The sequence below is a fragment of the Orbicella faveolata genome, unplaced genomic scaffold (assembly GCF_042242905.1).
Source record: "Orbicella faveolata isolate gen_17 unplaced genomic scaffold, um_ofav_v1 contig_36, whole genome shotgun sequence".
In the NCBI taxonomy this organism is placed as follows: Eukaryota; Metazoa; Cnidaria; class Anthozoa; order Scleractinia; family Merulinidae; genus Orbicella; species Orbicella faveolata.
In genome coordinates this window covers 12960016-12977500 of record NW_028301565.1, presented here as the reverse complement: position 1 = coordinate 12977500, position 17485 = coordinate 12960016, and the positions used below count along the sequence as shown (strand labels likewise).

At 37.0% G+C, this 17485-nt stretch overlaps 2 protein-coding genes across 4 annotated transcripts in view; one reads left to right on the top strand and one right to left on the bottom strand.

Moving 5' to 3' along the window:
• The window catches only part of LOC110064210 (tyrosine-protein kinase CSK-like), a 25081-nt gene extending 13123 nt beyond the window's left edge, over positions 1-11958 (top strand). For all 3 annotated transcript variants that reach the window (XM_020771216.2, XM_020771215.2, XM_020771217.2), the window contains exons 10-17: positions 664-766; positions 1955-2042; positions 6123-6196; positions 7229-7279; positions 7539-7587; positions 8144-8239; positions 8768-8854; positions 9416-11958. In XM_020771216.2, the coding sequence (XP_020626875.2) occupies positions 664-766; positions 1955-2042; positions 6123-6196; positions 7229-7279; positions 7539-7587; positions 8144-8239; positions 8768-8854; positions 9416-9604 (737 nt within the window). In that variant the 3' untranslated portion in view covers positions 9605-11958. The remainder of the gene's footprint in view (positions 1-663; positions 767-1954; positions 2043-6122; positions 6197-7228; positions 7280-7538; positions 7588-8143; positions 8240-8767; positions 8855-9415) is intronic.
• A 1816-nt stretch (positions 11959-13774) lies between these two features.
• On the bottom strand, positions 13775-17420 carry LOC110064264 (Golgi pH regulator-like). The gene is made up of 2 exons (XM_020771296.2): positions 16666-17420; positions 13775-15701 (listed from the first exon to the last, which is right to left on the bottom strand). Exons 1-2 carry the CDS (start codon positions 17345-17347, stop codon positions 15007-15009), a joined length of 1377 nt encoding a protein of 458 aa, XP_020626955.1. The 5' UTR covers positions 17348-17420; the 3' UTR covers positions 13775-15006.
• Positions 17421-17485: the final 65 nt, after the last annotated feature.

Genomic DNA, 17485 nt, shown 5'->3' with positions numbered 1-17485 from the left:
GACATTGGTTATTAGATGCATATATGTGTGTAGCATATGTTTTTTACATCATTGTAAAAATGTGTGAAGAGTTAAGCCTTGGAGCTGAAAGGCTCATAGCTGCTGGAGCTTATCCCGGTTTCTGTAGCATGAAGCGGCTAGGAGTATTTCTACTCCCCCTCGATGGGATGCTAGTCCATTGCAGGTCACTCCCCCGCAATTTGTTAGGTTTCCCCAACAATTCGCCGGTACCCATTTATACTCCTAGGTGGAGAGAGGCACTGTGAGAGTTAAGTGTCTTACCCAAGAACACAACACAATGTCCCCGGCCAGGGCTCGAACCCGGACCACTTAATCCCGGAATGAGCGCACTAACCATGAGGCCACCACGTCTCCCACTTGTAAAAATATGCCTGATATATTATGGCCTGTTCTATCCTATGCTAAAGAACCAAGAAAAGGTAATTTGTAATGATGTGTGGAAGTGTTGCTTGGGCTGATTTTAATGGAAATGTGTACTTCTGAGCAAAGAACTTGTTGAGACATTAATTTACATTGTCCACAAGATGGGATGGAAACAGGTTTTTCTCGACAAAAGTGTTTGAGCTCCGGTCCTTAGTACTGTGATGGAAACCAGCCCGAAAAGACCAAGAATTTGCATTTCATTTCTGGTTAAATCTTCAGATGTCCTTCAAGCTGAATACAAAGGACAGAAAGTAGCTGTGAAATCACTCTTAGATGACAGCCATGCTGCTCAGACATTCCTAGCAGAAGCTTCTATAATGACGTACGTTGAACCTTAGATGCTGTGAATACAAATTACAATTTAGTGCTTTCTCTAGTAAAATGATCATTTGCCAAACAGAAGATGATATTCCATGTTCTCTAAGAAAGCACTGCATGCTCGAGATCTAGAAAAACTGCCAGTGGACACATGAATGGAATGCGACTGCACTCAGCAATTTTTCTAGATTTCAAAAGTGCACTATTTTTTTTAGAAAACAAAGGAACACCGTCTTCTATTTGGTTTAGAACATAGCATGAAAAAGCGAACATATTTTTTTACGTCAAAGGACTGAGGGGCGGTGATTGATCTTGCAACATGAAATCTAGGACATAATTTCCAGCTGTGCTTCTATAAAAGAATTATGCACACTCAGCTCCTCAATTAATTGGTAATCAATGGGTTATCACTTGATTAATCACTAGTTATTGCAGATGATCAAGGAGTAATTGATGAATAATCAGTAGGCCACAGAATTGTCAGTCATTTCTTGTGTCAATCACTCATTGATTGCAGTTATCAGTCATTGATGACATTGATTAGTGATTGATATAATCTTTTGGCTTCACAAACCATGCAAATCCAAAATAAAGAAATAAAAAAAAAAAACTCCTGCATGCCATTTCCTTTTTCCCATTGATGGCCAATACATTGTAATAGACAAGAGAGGAGTCTTGGATTCCATTAATTCAGTTTCTTTCCCTGTTTAGAGCTGTTTTCAATTGAGCATCTTAAAACTAAAGCCAACCAATTACTTGCCAACCACTCAGCTAATCTCAAACTGTAGTAAAACCAAAACCAAAACCAAAACCAAAGTAACTGCCTAAATTCCTCTGCCTATTATTATCCTCTCAAGCCATACACATAAAGATTTATAACCAGAAAGTCAGTAACCGGTAAATTGTATTATATGTCCAACATACAGTAATAACATATGGTTAATCAGGGAATTAATTCATTGATTACCCATCTACAGGCAATCAGTAGGTAATTGATGTCATGGATGAGTAATTGATAGGCCACATTTTCTTTGGGCATAGATTAGTTATCGATAATTCATTGAAAATGGCCAATAATAAATGACTAATCATTTGATTAGTCATTGATTACCAATCCATTACTCACTGATATCACTGCTTGTTAGTTATGTCTGGATACATGTATACTGTGTGCACTTTTTGTGATTGACAGGAATTTAAGTCATAAGAACCTTGTGAAATTACTTGGTGTGTCACTGGATGGAAATCCTATTTACATTGTAACAGAATTTTGTGGAAAGGTAAGTGATTGAGTTCAAAGGCTGGATCTCTACATGTCTTAGGGTTACTTCCCACCTTCAAGGGCAAAAAAATTGTTTTTTTCTTTTCTTTGACAAAATTTAAGTCAGTCATTTTATCTGAAGTTTACAAAAGAAAAATATTAAAAATCTCAAAAAGCGGCCAAGTTATTTAGAAAAAATGTATTTTCGAATAAAGTTAATAAACCAGGAAGGTGTCATTATCACTAAGTGGACGAAACCGCCAGGGGAAATTTTCGCGGCAAACGCTCCTCTTGGAGCTGGTATTTCATGTTATTTGGTATTGTTTTTATCGTGCATTTGTTCTTTTGCCTTTGGCTACTTTGTCCGTTTAAGTTTCTTTCTCTTCAATGTGACAACGAGACAGAAAACAGGTTGCAATGTGATGCTTTTCCTGGAAAATCGTGTTGCTAAGAGGTCCTGTTGTTCCATTGGTTTGCAGTTTCATAAGGCAAGATAATCTCCTGGCGCGGCGTGAGTTGTTTACGAATCTTCACAAGCTAAAATCTCGCATTTGATTTTGGGAGGAATACCTCCACTTTGAGCAAATTTATGGGGTATGCAGATTTGACGGATTTTCGTGACATTTCACCAGAACATACCAGGGATAATGGCAAGCGAAAGTGTGTCAGGAAGTTTGGATACTTAACATATTTTTCCCATGGTGTCCATTTACGCAACACGTCTTGTATATTTTTAGCTACTCCAACTTTAGATGGGGATATCTAGATAACCAATCAGAATATCGAAAAGCCCAACACACTTTGGTTGATGGATGCCTTGTGAATAAGACTGCTCAGCCACTTTGCTTCTGTGGGAGCATCCGATAGCCGATAAATTCAGTAGAAGAACCCTTGGTCGTGTCATGCCTTAGCCGGTCCTGACACTTCCTAAAAGAAAAACTCGCTTAAATTGTATTTTTATCGTAAACTTCATTTATTAAGCTTTCTTCTGATATATAGTTTGTTGGGCTTTTATTGAAACTGGCACGTGTACGATTTTTTTGCCCAAGGACACTTGCGAAGGTGGGAAGTAACCTTAATAGCTAATAATAAGCTGGGCTCTGAGCAGTGTTAATCAACTATTAAGATGATTTCCGCAGAACATTCGAGCAATAATGACAAAAAAGCCTCATGGCATGGTAATATTTTGTATAAATGTACATGTAGGAAGATCTTATCGAGACCTTAGCTCTCAAGCTGACCCCGCAAGAGAAAATTGAACTTTAAGTTATCCATATTTCTATTAGAGTGGACATTTCACGTTAGTTGAAAACACAATAACCCATTTGCTTTAAGCATTCTTACGAGGTTTGACATTAAATTTCTCGAGAATGCTTGAAGATTTAATCACGGGGTCACCTAGAGAAATGAATTACAGTGAGATGTCTTAAATAGTATTCCAATTTAAGTTACCGTGCTACGAGTAGATTTTTAGTAAATAATTTTTGTTTTGTTTCCTTGGAAACAAAACGGTATTGTTTTCAGTTCAGTGGTGAACTACTTATATAGTGATTTGTAATATCCAGTCAGAGTAAAGTTCGTAATTGTTAATGAAAATACGGCGGCAAAATTTGCAACATTTCAATGAAACTCTCGTTTCTTGGTATTATCTTACACAAGAAAACTGCAAACTGGACTTGATAGTGATAGTGAAAAAGAAGTATATTTGCGAAGTAGAGACACCGCCACACCACTCAATTTGTCCACTAATGTGATATTTTGAGCCGACGGAAGCAGTCAGTTTTGTTTAGTTCAACAAAGAAATGGTACTCTTTTCCGTTTCAGAGTGATTTATTGACGTAGTGAGTATGAACGTTATCAGGGTAAACGCTTGTAATTCACAAGGTAAACATGTTTAGCAAAAATAACTTTTCGAAACTAAATTTTATTTCGTGACACGGAAAGAAAAGGAAATTAAAATGTCATGCAGGTAGAAAAAATTGGCAACTTAAATGTTCCTGAGTCTTACTGAAACGATGTATTCTAGAGAAACGAAGATATCTGTTTCTGTGCTTGATTTAAATGTGACTGAGATCACAACTATGGCGACATAATTTTGGTTAATCAGAACACTTGTCAGGAATAGCAATCCCGTCCCTTTTCTGTGGCTGTTTACGGGAAAAGAACATGCACTTGGTGCATTTGGACGATACAGGAATAACAATCCTGCCCTTTTCTGTGGCTGTTTACGGGAAAAGAACATGCACTTGGTGCGTTTGGATGATACTACAGATACGATGTGGAAGGCAGCTAATTCATCATATTGTAATTTAATTAGTGTTGGTATATTGCAAAATAGGCACAATATGGCTTTTTTTATAAAGGTTTTCTTCATATCGTAGGTGTCAACATTTTCCAGATTTAGCTGAATTTCCCAAATTTTCCGCCACAATTTCAGTAGCTTTACTTCTTAGAGTGCGCTTTTAAAAATATGAAAACTTGTATTTCGACATACCGTGGCATTTCAAGAGCTGGTTTCCATGAAAACGCTGATAGGATTTTTAGTTTAGCTTCACAGTATTCAAGCGAAAGTGGAGGAATAATTGCACAACTGTCGTCACACACGAGGTGTCCTTTCTGAAAAGAAAAATATACTGCGTCACTGACAATGAAACATAGAGTACGGCATCGATTCGCCTGACTGCCTGTCACAGAAATAGAAAAATTATGCGTCAAATGCTTTTGCCTCTTAGCTTTATTTAGCCTCACACACAAAACTTTAAATTTCTGAAAAATTTGGCGGAACTGTGCGGCCCACTTCCCAAAATACTTACCCTATTTAAGACCAAAGTCTGTGATTTTTCTCACCTTTTTATGGCCTGACCCTTAAATTAATACCCTGTTTCAGACCTGCCATAGTTCTCTAGTTCAGAATGATATTAAAGATATTGTGAATGGCTTTAGTTGCTGGTCTTATCGATAATGATGAAAAAAGTAGCTTCTTCTAAAAAACATACCTAATTCAAGACTAGAGTGCAAAAACCATACCCAGTTTGACACCAACATGACCAAAATCGATACTCTACTTCTGACTAAAATGTCATAAAAAAACATGTCCCTCTGACGCTGGACATAGCTGTATAGCCAATATAAGGGAGCACCCCCCTCCCCTAGGGCAGAGTCAAAGTGAAGTATCACAATTAAATACGTTTCAAAGCACGTTGACTGTAATAACTTATACATGTGTAGACAACTTAAATTAATTGGCCCTTTCTCTTTTACAATAGATTCAGTACTAAACCTCACCTAGCCGAAAAACCCCAGGCTCTGACAACTGAGCAGATCAGTGCGGTGCAAAGCAACGCATTAGCACATATCCCCCTCACCCCAAGACTTCTCATGCGCAAGAGATCAAAACCCCAGCCTTTCTCAGACTTTGAATACCTTTCCAGAAACAAAACACCATTTCTTTCTGAGAAATAGCTTCTTGTTGCACTTATTGCTTGACCTATGTGTGGAATCCGTCTTAACATGTCAGGAAAACAGCACAGTCTCAATCACCAGTGTGGGTGATTGGGACTGCACTATTTTAGGTTTGTGCATGTTTTATATTTTATTTTAATGATTATTATTTATTTGTTTGTTTATTTATTTATTTCATGTATTTATGTATTTATTTATTTATTTATTTTACACAGAGCCCATCTTGATAGCAGTGTTTATAATAATATTATTATTACTCTGATGTGTGCAAATGTTTGGCTACCCTTATGCAATCAAGCAAAAACTGAACAAGTTACCTGAGAAGTTTACAGCTCTCATTAACTTGCTTGGTAGTCATGGGCGAATGTCAGAAACCTCGCAGCAAACCGTAGTGGTTGGAAAGAGAATGTCAAAGCCTTATGTGCCTTATGGCATAAAGAGATATAGGAGGATAGGATAGGATTAACTTGCTTGGTTGCACATTTTGTTGTAGAGCTATTGAATGTATTTCTTAAGTTCTTTGGTTTGTTTATGATCATCATATGAAGCCTTCCTTTGTTCTCAATTAGTGATTTGATTGGTTAACGTTGTTCTCTCATCTCTCATGTTTTATTTACATTTGGCAATTCTATCTTAGGGAAGTTTAGTTGAATACTTAAGGACTAGGGGCCGGACTGTTATTGGGCAGAAAGATCTTGTAGGGTTTGCTAGGTAAGAATGCTTTATTGTATTGAAAACATAAAATAGGCTACAATAGGTTGGGCATTGTATGCAGTAAGTTGACAAGATTTACTTGGCTCTGCCAAAAATGTCGACAAATTTTATCTCCACCAAATTTTGAATTTGGTAATCACATACGCCCTTGAAAACACCAAAATATTTGATTACCACAAGTGTCAATCATGTTGAAATCATATTTTTTTATTTTCCGGCTTGTTTTGTTGAACCTGTCTCCCTTTTTCTGCTTTTGTCGGGTCTTGAATGCTCTTGGCTTGCCACATTTTTGTTTTGGTCTGTAGCAGTTGTTGTACTGAAACGGTTTGAATATTGAGCCAATCCACAATTACTTGTTCTTGAAGGTGCAACTAGAACAAAGATCTGGGAGCCATAGAAGTTGTATGGAGTCGCATTCAACCTCTCTAAGCTGGAATAATGGTTGTTATTCGTTGTTCTCTATCTCCACAACTTGATTGCCATGCAAAAATTAAATATTTTGGCAGGCTTCTGCCTGAATGCATAGACTCTAAAACCAAGATCAAATGTACTTGATTGACATTTTCAGTCAGCTTAACGCCTGCAAATTGTAAAATATGACGGTTTAGATGCTTGTCAAAATTTGTCCTGCTCCAAGGCAGGACGACGGCCCCTTTGAAGCTTGGTACGGCTGGGCAAAATTTTAGTAGGAAAGTAAACACTGTGTGCACTAGTAGAGTGGAACTGATGACATATATTTTTGCTAAACCTACAAAAATTTGTCTAGTGTATCTGGACCCTTGTGTTGTTCAAGCTGCTTTCTGCCAAGTGATTGTACTTGTTGGCAAAGTGGCCCAGTAGACTGAGAAGAGTTTCATGTCAGACTCTCATTGAGCAGTCTGATATGAGTGCTTGTAGCAGTCACTGTGTCAACGGTTTAGCTCAGTTAGAAGTAGTTTATTGGTAGCATCACTGACTGATGTGTATGTTTCCTATATGTTAAATACATTCCTACAAAGGTAAATTATTTTTCATTTTTTTTTTTTGCAGGGATATAGCTGCTGGTATGCATTATTTGGAGTCAAAGAATTTGGTTCACAGGTAAAAAATCTTAAATCAAAGTCAAATTATAGATGAAGAGAACATAGAATAGATTAAGTTCTTAACATTGGTAAATATGATAGAGTAAAAAAGTTCCATGGGCACTTTCCATTCAACCAAAAGTTCCAGTTTGCATTTTGGGAGGTTTCCAGTGGTGAATCGAAGAGCATTTACCTGAGTCTTCAGAAAAGAGGACAACCTTGTGTGGTAAATTTAAATGTAAATTATCTGGTGTGCATTTTTTTTTTTTTAATTTCAGGGACTTGGCTGCGAGGAATGTTCTTATACATGAAGATGGAACAGCAAAAGTATGCCATGTATTGTAATTATTTGGAACAACCTACTATGATACAATCTGAATCTTTTTGGATAGCCCATGCCTGGACACAATCTCAGTTAGATGCTGATGGCAAATGAATTCCTCTAGTTGTGAAAGACTATTATATATCACTAGCTTGCATTCTTCCAAATGAATTTTTACTTGGCTTTGCGATTTATGTATGGCTCTACAGTGAGGTTTCGTCTGCTCATTTCTCTGTCATTAGAGAGAACATTGTTAACATTAATTTGGTGAATAAGGCTCATATCTGAAGTTTGTGATTAGCAAGGTGTCCAGGATTTCTGATCTACTTGCCATCGTCATTGTTATCTTAGCCAGTAACATACATTATGTTCGTCCTCAAGATTGTGCTGTCTCTCTGACTATGACTTTCAGTGGGGGCCATTGGGGGTGCCAAAAACTACAATTACCACCAAAAAATTGAGCAAATACGGCAATATCTCCCCCCAAGTTTGGGTATTAATTTTTGGTATTTTGTTTCGATATTTTGTTTTATCCTATTAAGTGTTCTATTTTTGTGGCAGGTGTCAGATTTTGGACTTGCAAGAGAAGCTAACTTCAATTTAGAAGGAGGAAAGTTCCCTATCAAGTGGACTGCACCTGAAGCAATTAAACAAGGGGTAGGATTCATTATTGAGTAAACAAAGACGTTTCCTTTGTTACTATGAGTCATAGAAGCATGAGTGTAAGTCTCAGAGAATTTGAAATTTTGTGGGAACATTAGCTGCAGGCGAGTATTTCCACAACTTTTTCATGTTCATGAATTATATCTAGGTCTGGATGTATTGATTTGGTGTGCACACTCTCTGTTACAAATTCCATGGCTTTAAAACTTTCTTTCCCAATGATTGGTTGTTGTTGTTAGGGTCTTAGGGGCTTCTGTAATCTCATCTGATCCACCCCCTTCGCCAACCTGGAGGTCAAGGGGCTGTCTTGTCCTTTGAACCTTTGAGGGGCTAGGGTCTGGCCAGCGAAGCTTACCTTGACTAGGTGGCATACTCATGGTGACAACATGAGCTTGCTCATAATTGCAATTTGGTGTTTGTGATTATATCTGCAAGGAAACAACCATGGCCAGAGAACAAGGACTGAAAAACTGAGTTAATAATGGTCAGGATGCTAATTGGTGACGTTCATTAATTTTTCAGAGATTTTCTACACAATCTGATGTGTGGAGTTATGGTGTATTATTGTGGGAATTGTTCTCATTTGGTAGAACACCATACCCCAGAGTGGTAAGTAATACAGGATTTATTCTTATGTGACTCAGCAAGGTAATAGGATGATGAGTTTTACTATACTGTACATCACTTGCTCATTAGCTGAGATCAGGGGTTTCAGTAAGGGCCAGGCACTGGGCAAATTGACTAACTGAGGATGATTTGCCTGCCTGGTTTGACCATCTAGTGGAAAGTTTTTCATATAAAGAAGTCCAGTTCAAAATGTTTTGCCCGCCTGTGAAAACCAGTGGTCCTCCTGCTGAAAACGTTAATGAAGCCCCCGTGAGATGTTTAGTTAAGTTAGGTTCCAAGAGAAGCTACCATGTCACTCTTTGTTTTTAATGATTTTCACTTAGGCATTAGTATACTGGCATAGTGTTACAGGTTTAGTTGAGAAAGCTATCTGTCAGTGAGCAATGCAGATCTGAAAACAAGTCTGAATTGAACCATCCATTTTATTGGTAAAGCTTCTTTTGCTGTTGTCGTTATTGTTGTTTTTGTATGTGGTGGACAGCTGTGAGTTCACACAGGAGAGCACTGAAGTTATTTATCTGTATCACTTTCATTTTTTTCTAGCACATAGATAGTGTGGTTGAGATGATCGAAAGAGGGCATCGTATGGATTGTCCAGAGGGATGCCCTAAACAAGTTTACGATGTAATGAGAGACTGTTGGGACATTGATCCAAAGCAGCGGCCAACATTCCAGACGATATATAGAAAACTAGATGAAGTTTACCGATCATTTGTACCTGTTGGCAACTGAGTCTTGAAAACAGTTATTTACCTTTATGCGTACTAAGCCATATCTATGTGGAATTGTGATATGCTTTAAATGCTGATAAAAAAGATCATAATATCAAATTTTCCTTCTGGGCTAGTAGTGCTGTTTTTCAGTTTACCAGTTGGTAGCCTTAATCTATATCACAATGTTCAAAATTCCATTGAAAGTTAGTTAATCCTAATCCTAAGACACAATCCTAATGTATAAGGATTGTGTCTTACCAGTCAATTGTGGGTTTATGAATGTTTCACAAAATATTGAGTTTTCAAGAGTAACAGTAACCTCTTCATAAGAGAAATACATTTGTTAATCTAGCATTATGTCTCTATTTATCTGTTAAATTTGTTTATGTGTTTTAGACAACTGTCATGTGTAGTTAGGGGAATGTTGCAGTATTCATGGTAAAAATTGTACATGGCTAAAAATATTAAAACCCTTTTTTGCTAGTCCCTTATATTTTTATACCATTTAAAATTAGCTTTAAGAGACCCTCTGCATATTTAAGAAGCATTTTCTTTTGATATTGTCTTCCTTGCATGTTTGGGTAGAAGAGTATATAAGAAATGAGATTGAAACTTCATAGGAATGAAATAATTAGTTATATTTTCTTATTATGATACCCAGAATTGTTAATTCTTTCAATTGTTTTAGGAAATTGTTAAATTTGTTATAATAGTAAGAAGCATGTAAATTATGCATGGGGTCTGTAACATCATAGTTTTTGTAAAGGGTGTAAAAATGTTCTAATAAAATTTAGATGGAATTTAAATTTTTTAATTCCCCCATCTAAGAAAATGAACATTAATTTTTGTAAGTTTTAGTTCCTCCTTGTGGATGCTGTTTTCAATGCACAAGTGTTTATATGAACAAAAAATAATAACAGTATTCATTTTGATCAATGAAAATGACAGTTAGTAACTATTGGAACTGTTATTTTTGTTGTTATTGTTGTGCTCTGGTTTTGTTACTAAATACTGTAATAAAAAATGTTTCTTCGCTCTAATTTAGCATTATTTTTACATTTTGTAAGTTAACGTGCGAGTTAATGTTTTTCGTCAAGTTACGTAGTCTAGTGCATAATGTTTAAGTGGTACTATGACGAAAATCGCATCTTTCCTAATGAAGCCATTTTAAAACATAAACAAGTAGCCTGCATGAGAAGAAAAATGCTGTTTACTAATTTCAAATATCTCTTTTCGTTCCAGAGATATTCAAGTTTTTAAAATATGCATATTAGCAAAGTGATGACGTCACACATTCAACCAAATTTTCATCAAATATGGTGAAAAACAAAATCTTAGCCAATTTGTATCAGAAATGTTTGATTCTTTGCAGGACAATTCCACTAAATTTGCTCCACAAAACAAGTGTAACAGTTTTGTTACCCTCCCCAATATTAAAGGCATTTCTGGCCACCTTTGGCATTCCATTTTCATATTTACAAATGGTGCCTCATACACATGATCCAGCAAGCATACAAATATGTTAGCTCGAGTTTGTGGCCTCGTTTAACATTTTGCGAGCTGAAAATCACTAACATATTGAAATCAAGTGGGTGGGGACTGGAAAAGAGTGAATTGCCATGGGAACAGAATTTTTTATGGCCGTAGGTGTGTTTCCAGTAGAACTATTAGCCTACCAAGTTTCAATGGTCTGCACTGCAAACTGGTCAAGATAGCTCTATTTATATACTTGATATAATATTGGGCTGAGTGTATGACGTCATCAGTCATCTCATTTGCATATTTTACACATTTTTCAAACTTAAATATCTCCGGAACTAATGCGGAGATTTGCAAACGGTGAACAGCGTTTTTATTCCTTTATGGAATTCTATGTGATGCACCAAAAAAATCAAGGGGTAAAAATTTTGATCATAGTGCCACTTAAATAGATGAAGGACAAGACTCCATCTTAACTTTTATTTTTGATAAATATAATTAGCATGTACAGAGGCCTTGACCATTCCTACTAAGGAACAGCAGAAATTTTCCCATCTTGTATCAATAGGCAGTTTGCATGATGGCATCATTTGACTACAACTACCAGAATCCTTCACTTTTTCTGTTTCCTTTACTAATTAGGGTGATTGTTTTTTAAACCCCACTGGGACTTCAAAATTTGAATAATGAAAAAACAAAAGGAATTCTGGTAGTTGTAGTCAAATGGTGACAATGTGCAAATCTGCTATTAGTGTTGCAAACATCTCTGTTGACATATAGTCAAGGTTAACAGCTCATGAATAATAATTATTTTTGTCACATGGTACATTTTGATTATTCTTTAGAAGAGAAACTGTACACAGACCCTGAATCAATAAATTTCACAGAACATTTTGCACCTCTCTTTTTGGAAGCCATAAACTTGGTCAAGATATATGGGTTATTGACCAAGTGTGAGGTCAAGATGGCTGGATATTGGCCAAGTTATTTTTTTTGTGTGTTTATTGACTGAGCCAGAGTCGAGGTCCATAAACTTGCCAAAAAATATCCAGTCATGTTGACCGAGCAAGCTTGGTCAATAAAAGATTTATTATATCGCTTTTGGGGAAATTATTCTTGTGGGACACAGCAAGCACGGTGAAATTTTTTTATATTGTCAAATTTTATCAGCAGGACAAGATGCAACTTTTGGTAAAGTTTAAAAAGATTCTGTGTATATGATTCAGAGCCACCTTAAATTTTCAAAGCCCCTTAAGCTGTAAATAAGGATGCTTTAGTTAGCAGGCCATACTGTTGCTATGGTAACCTATTGTGTAACAAAAATGATAACAACGTGCTCACTAATAATTGGGCAGTTTTTTGATACCATGATTTAATCATCAAGTGATAAAGAGTGGTTATTATGACCCATCAAAATCTCACTGCTGGAAACTGTTTTGAGCCACCTAAAGGTGAATACTTCAATTTCCATCTGTAATTGAAACAAGTATAATGAAACAAACGCATGGAAAAATGAGTCTGCAATGTCCTACATTTTGACTTCATAGTGGTCAGTACTGAGAGATCTTAGAGATTTGTAGCGCCATGTTTCTCCTAAACTTGACGCTAAACGCATAGCTCCAGAGTATCCATACCCACCCTGTGAGAGGTCATTGGGCATTCTGAAGGGGTGGGGTTGTCAAACATTAAAGGTGTTAAAGGTATGCTTTTTTAGAGAGGTAGAGGGGGGTGTTGCAACCATTGCATGACAACCCAATAGACTGCTAGAAAGGTGACTAAACATTTGTTATGCTGACTACAGACTGGTGGAAATTGTTTTCATCTGTAGGGGCCAGGGGGATTGTATTTTAAAAGCGGGTAGTCCAGTCAAGGAGAAGGAAGAGTTTAGGGTTTGGACTAGATAGGAGGGGGAAGGGGCCATCAGCCAGAATGTTTTTCAGTAATGATTGTTTAGAGAGTAAAATATGCAACTTTTTGTTCTTGTTTTCTTTCATTTACTGGTATTCTAACGCATTTTGAGGCCTAAGTACAAAATTGCATTACAATCTGTTTAAAAGAAGTAAATAAGTTAATAGCCAAAGACAGCATTGGTTCAGACAAGTATGTGTAAATATGAGGTTTTGCTCTCTTTCCCATCCCCCCTAGATAAGTCTAGCAGTTATGAGCAGCACCAAAGAGTATTGTCTGTCTCCAGTAGGGTGTAAATAGCGGTCTGCAGTCAAATATTGTTTTGTTTTAAAAGACGTGCAAACAAGGCAAAAGGGTCAATACAATGCAGAGTTGACCCTTTTGCTTTGTTTGTGTTTTAAGCTGCTGATAACTGCAATAACAGCTATTCTGACTATTTGGTTACTTAGATCCTGTTTTGTGGGTGTGGCTTGAAATTTGTTTCACCCCAAGAGGTACCAATTATTAACTGACACCTCAATAACTTTTAATCAGCCTTTTAATCGCAATGAAGACAATGGTAAATGAGACAAAATTAAGAATTGACCCATTATACTCTGAAACGTATGAAATGAAGCAGCAGGAACAACAGTCATGGAAAAAAAAATGGAATTTTCCAGGCTGATCAGTTACAATACTTTTTTCTATCACATACAATTATGTGATAGAAGAACCATTTGTTAAAACAGCTAATTGCCTGACTGAGATGTTTGCACCTGTGTGTGTGAAACAGATGGGAGCCAAAATGTTTTCTTCACAGACATTTACATTTGTCATATTTCATTTTAATTCTACAGACTACTAGAATAAACAAATAATTTACATGTATCTATAATAATATCTAGGGATTCCATATAATTAAAATCTTAGTGAATTGTTTCATTTAGGTGAAGTCCCATGTGTTTGAGGTAGAGGGGGATTCGAGACAGACCTGAGATAGGGTTTGATAAATGACTGACAAAAGCAAATCCCAGGGTAAATGAATTGAGTTAGGGATCACAAGGACTTAAAGATAACTGAGTTTGAGATGACCAGGTTCAACTGTGTGAAGCTGACTGAAATTGAGGAGTGAAAGGGGGAGGAAGTAAAACCAAAAAAATATTCCATGGGGGATATGGTTATCTTCTGGAATTTAACACAATGTACAATGTAATTTATGACTGTGCATGTTGGTTGCAAAAACACCTTCTGGGAGTGTCACTTTCAGTCAGATTTCAAAAGAACTCGTCACTCTAGTGGCCTTAAAATCATATTCAATCAAGGCTATTGAGATCTGGTATAGTATGGAAAGTACATACAATGACATAGTGTTGGGTCTTGCTAAACAAGAAGTGAGTCTCCAAAAAATAGTGGAATCTTTGCTGACATAAACAGTTACAATTTGCGACCTGGGTTTGGGTTTCATACTAATTTGCATTGAGATCGAATCACTCCAACATTTTATAGGGCTTGCAAAACTTAGTTATTGGGTGAAATTTTCACCTCTTGGTGAGATATTGTTAACACTAATGCACTGATGAGCCTGTAAATTCTTTGTAAAGTAAAATATTGCACCACATTAAAAGTATTTTATGCATCAGGCTCAAATTTCTTGGGACAGTTAAATCTTCGTATACATGTTTGAATATTCAGAGGAGCTTAGCTCAATCAGAGACTGAAGTGCTTGTGAAAATAAGACAAAATAATATGTAAACAAAGATTCCAAGTAAGATTATATCCTATCCTTTCATTGGCAAAGAGACAGCTTGGTAAGAGTGAAATAACCACTGAGTTTCTTAAGTCAACATTTTCTTGGTGAAAATCATGTTACTTGTATAACCTACATGTAAAGAGCTAAGTTATTTGGAGATCCAGAAAAAACCCTGTCTAAAACAGCTCCATGCAATTTTTTTGTAACAGACCGATGACTTTTGAGTTCAACACACAACTTTCTGTATGATTATTATTTATAGCAGGATTTAAAGAATTATTATCCTGATCTTAACAGATGTATTCCTAAAAGGAATTGTCATACATATGTTTTTCAGGAGCTTGCTTGTGAGCAAGATAGAGAAATCCAATACTAGACAGAGCACTTATAAGGAAAATCACATCAAACCATCGATGGTAAAAATTGAACTGAAGTTCACCTAGTACTTCTGTAATAATCTCTCGGTATTTGCCAGGCATGTTCATCCTCATTAACAAAACTGAGGATACAAAGTACATCCCCATAATTTCAGCCAAAAAGAGGACGATAATGTTCGATGACTTACTGCTTGCCATTGCATTGAAAAACTTTGTCAGTGTAATAAGAAGACCTCTTATTGATGTCACAATTAAAATCCCAATCAAGAAGAACGAGATGTGCTGTGACCAAAAAAGCACATCAAACTTCCATCCAAGATAGTTGACAGTTATTTCAATACCACGTGTTACAGGATCTGTCTTGCCAACACGGTCAAACACAATGTTTACAGTAGAGATGAAAATTTTCCAGATGCAGTATCCTGAAAATATATGCCCGACTAAATCAAAATATTTTCCTTGTAGTGTCTTAGACAACTCCATTCTTTCTTTAGTGTTATGCAGATCTACAATTTCCAGGAACAGTTGTCGACTTAGTTCCTCCAAAGTGTCTACTTCCTTCTGGAGATAGCTTGTGTCAGGTGCACTACTTCCCGTCATACCACTGAGCATGCTCCAAATTCCTATCAATTAAAAAATGGCATACACATAAAGAAGTTGGCAATATCCATATTTAACAAGAAAAACTGAATGTGTTCAGCATGTCAAGTAGTTTATTGCCAGGATGAAACAAAGAAATTAGTGGCATGAAATCAGGGGAAAAATTATATTGTATACAGCAGCTGCTATGGGTATGTCAGTTGCCTTAGCCAATCAGTCTAAAAGGTGAGTGCCTACAATGCTTTTGCCATGAGTATGCTGTCTTATGTAATCATTTTGAATAGACACCACGGTCAGAAATAAAGACCGAAATAAATATTAGAAGCATTAACTCTCAGGAGACATGATCCCTCCCTCACCCTCTACTCCCACCCACAACAAGCACTTGAGCTGAGAAATCATAAGCCCCTATGCTCTTGGCTTGTGAGGAAAAAATCCAACACCTAATTATTAGGTTTCACTAAGTACTGATATATACTCTAAATTATGTTGGTACACTCAATCAAAGCTCTTAACCAACAAGCACATTGTATATGTCTGGTGCCTCTGAAATTTGAGTAAGCCAATCAGCATTCAGCAGAAACTGCACTGTTCCATGTCACCTTTTTGTATTTCCACTTCCCCCTGGATGGGATGCTAGTCCATTGCTGGGTTACCCCCTAGAATTAAATTGGCCAATGCCCATTTATACACCTGAGTGGAGAGAAGTACTGTAAAAGTACAGAGTCTTTCCCAAGAATACAATGCAATGAAGACCAGTCCATCCAGAGTCCACCATGCTAACCATTAGGTTACTGCACCTCTGGCGTAAAAAAAAACATTGTATTTATGCTGGAATTTTTTTCCAGTGTTTCAAGTTGATGAAGTTGCTTTGATGGAAAGGAAATTTTTTAGCTATAAAGAGGATGTTTAAAATTCTTGATACCACCCCCTCCTCGCCTCCCTGGGTGGCTGATAACTTAGTAATTGGCTGAAGGAGCACCTAACCTGTCTTTTGCTGTGTTGTTGCAGCAAATCGCTGGCTTTCCCTCTTTGCAAGTGCGATTCTCTTTTTCTTACTGAGGATAATATCCATTGTTTGAAACTGCCTCCTCTCGAGATTTTGAATGTCTGCATCAGTCACGTGCCTCATAAAGTATGTCATGTAGGTATAAGGACAGTTCACTGCACCAAATCCAGATAATATGGCCATCATTGTGACACCTATCACGCCAACCCGGCTGATTCCTTGCTCGATAGAGAATATCCCATGCTTAGAACTCAAAATTGGAAAGGGATTACCTATTTTCCAAAACATATACAGAAATGCAATCCAAAAGGCTCCTGCCAACAACGCTACAGTTCTCCTTCGGTGAATAAATCGCAGTGTCTTGACCAGGAAATAAGCTATGTAAAAGGGAAGGAGGAAGATTAAAGTAAACAGCATGGAATAAAGTCCGAGCTTCCAGTGAAAGAATCTCGAACTCTTCTCTAGAATTCCCAAAATCTCGAAAATGACCAGCTCGAACATCGTGCACGACAAAGAAAATGTCAAAGAGAAAACCAGCTGAACGGCCATGTGGTGAACTTCATAGTTCCTAAATAATCTTCTCATGAAGAACATCCAACCCATTCCAAAGAAGAAGAACTGTGAGCAAAAAACAACGGTGCAATCCGCGAAAAACGACATTTTCACTAAGCATTTGCCACGTCTCGCGACGCTTACGATACCTTCCGATATAAAGCGAAGCCTGTACGAAGATCCACCGATGATTGCGGAGACTCATCAGAAAGTGTGACGTAAGTGACAGAAATTTCTGAATACCAA

Coding starts and splice junctions, on each gene's coding strand:
- LOC110064264 (XM_020771296.2), bottom strand. CDS start 17,347: ATGTCGTTTTTCGCGGATTGCACCGTTGTTTTTTGCTCACAGTTCTTC. Junction 15,702..16,665: donor AACAACACAGCAAAAGACAG/GTTAGGTGCTCC, acceptor TTTAATTGATAG/GAATTTGGAGCATGCTCAGT.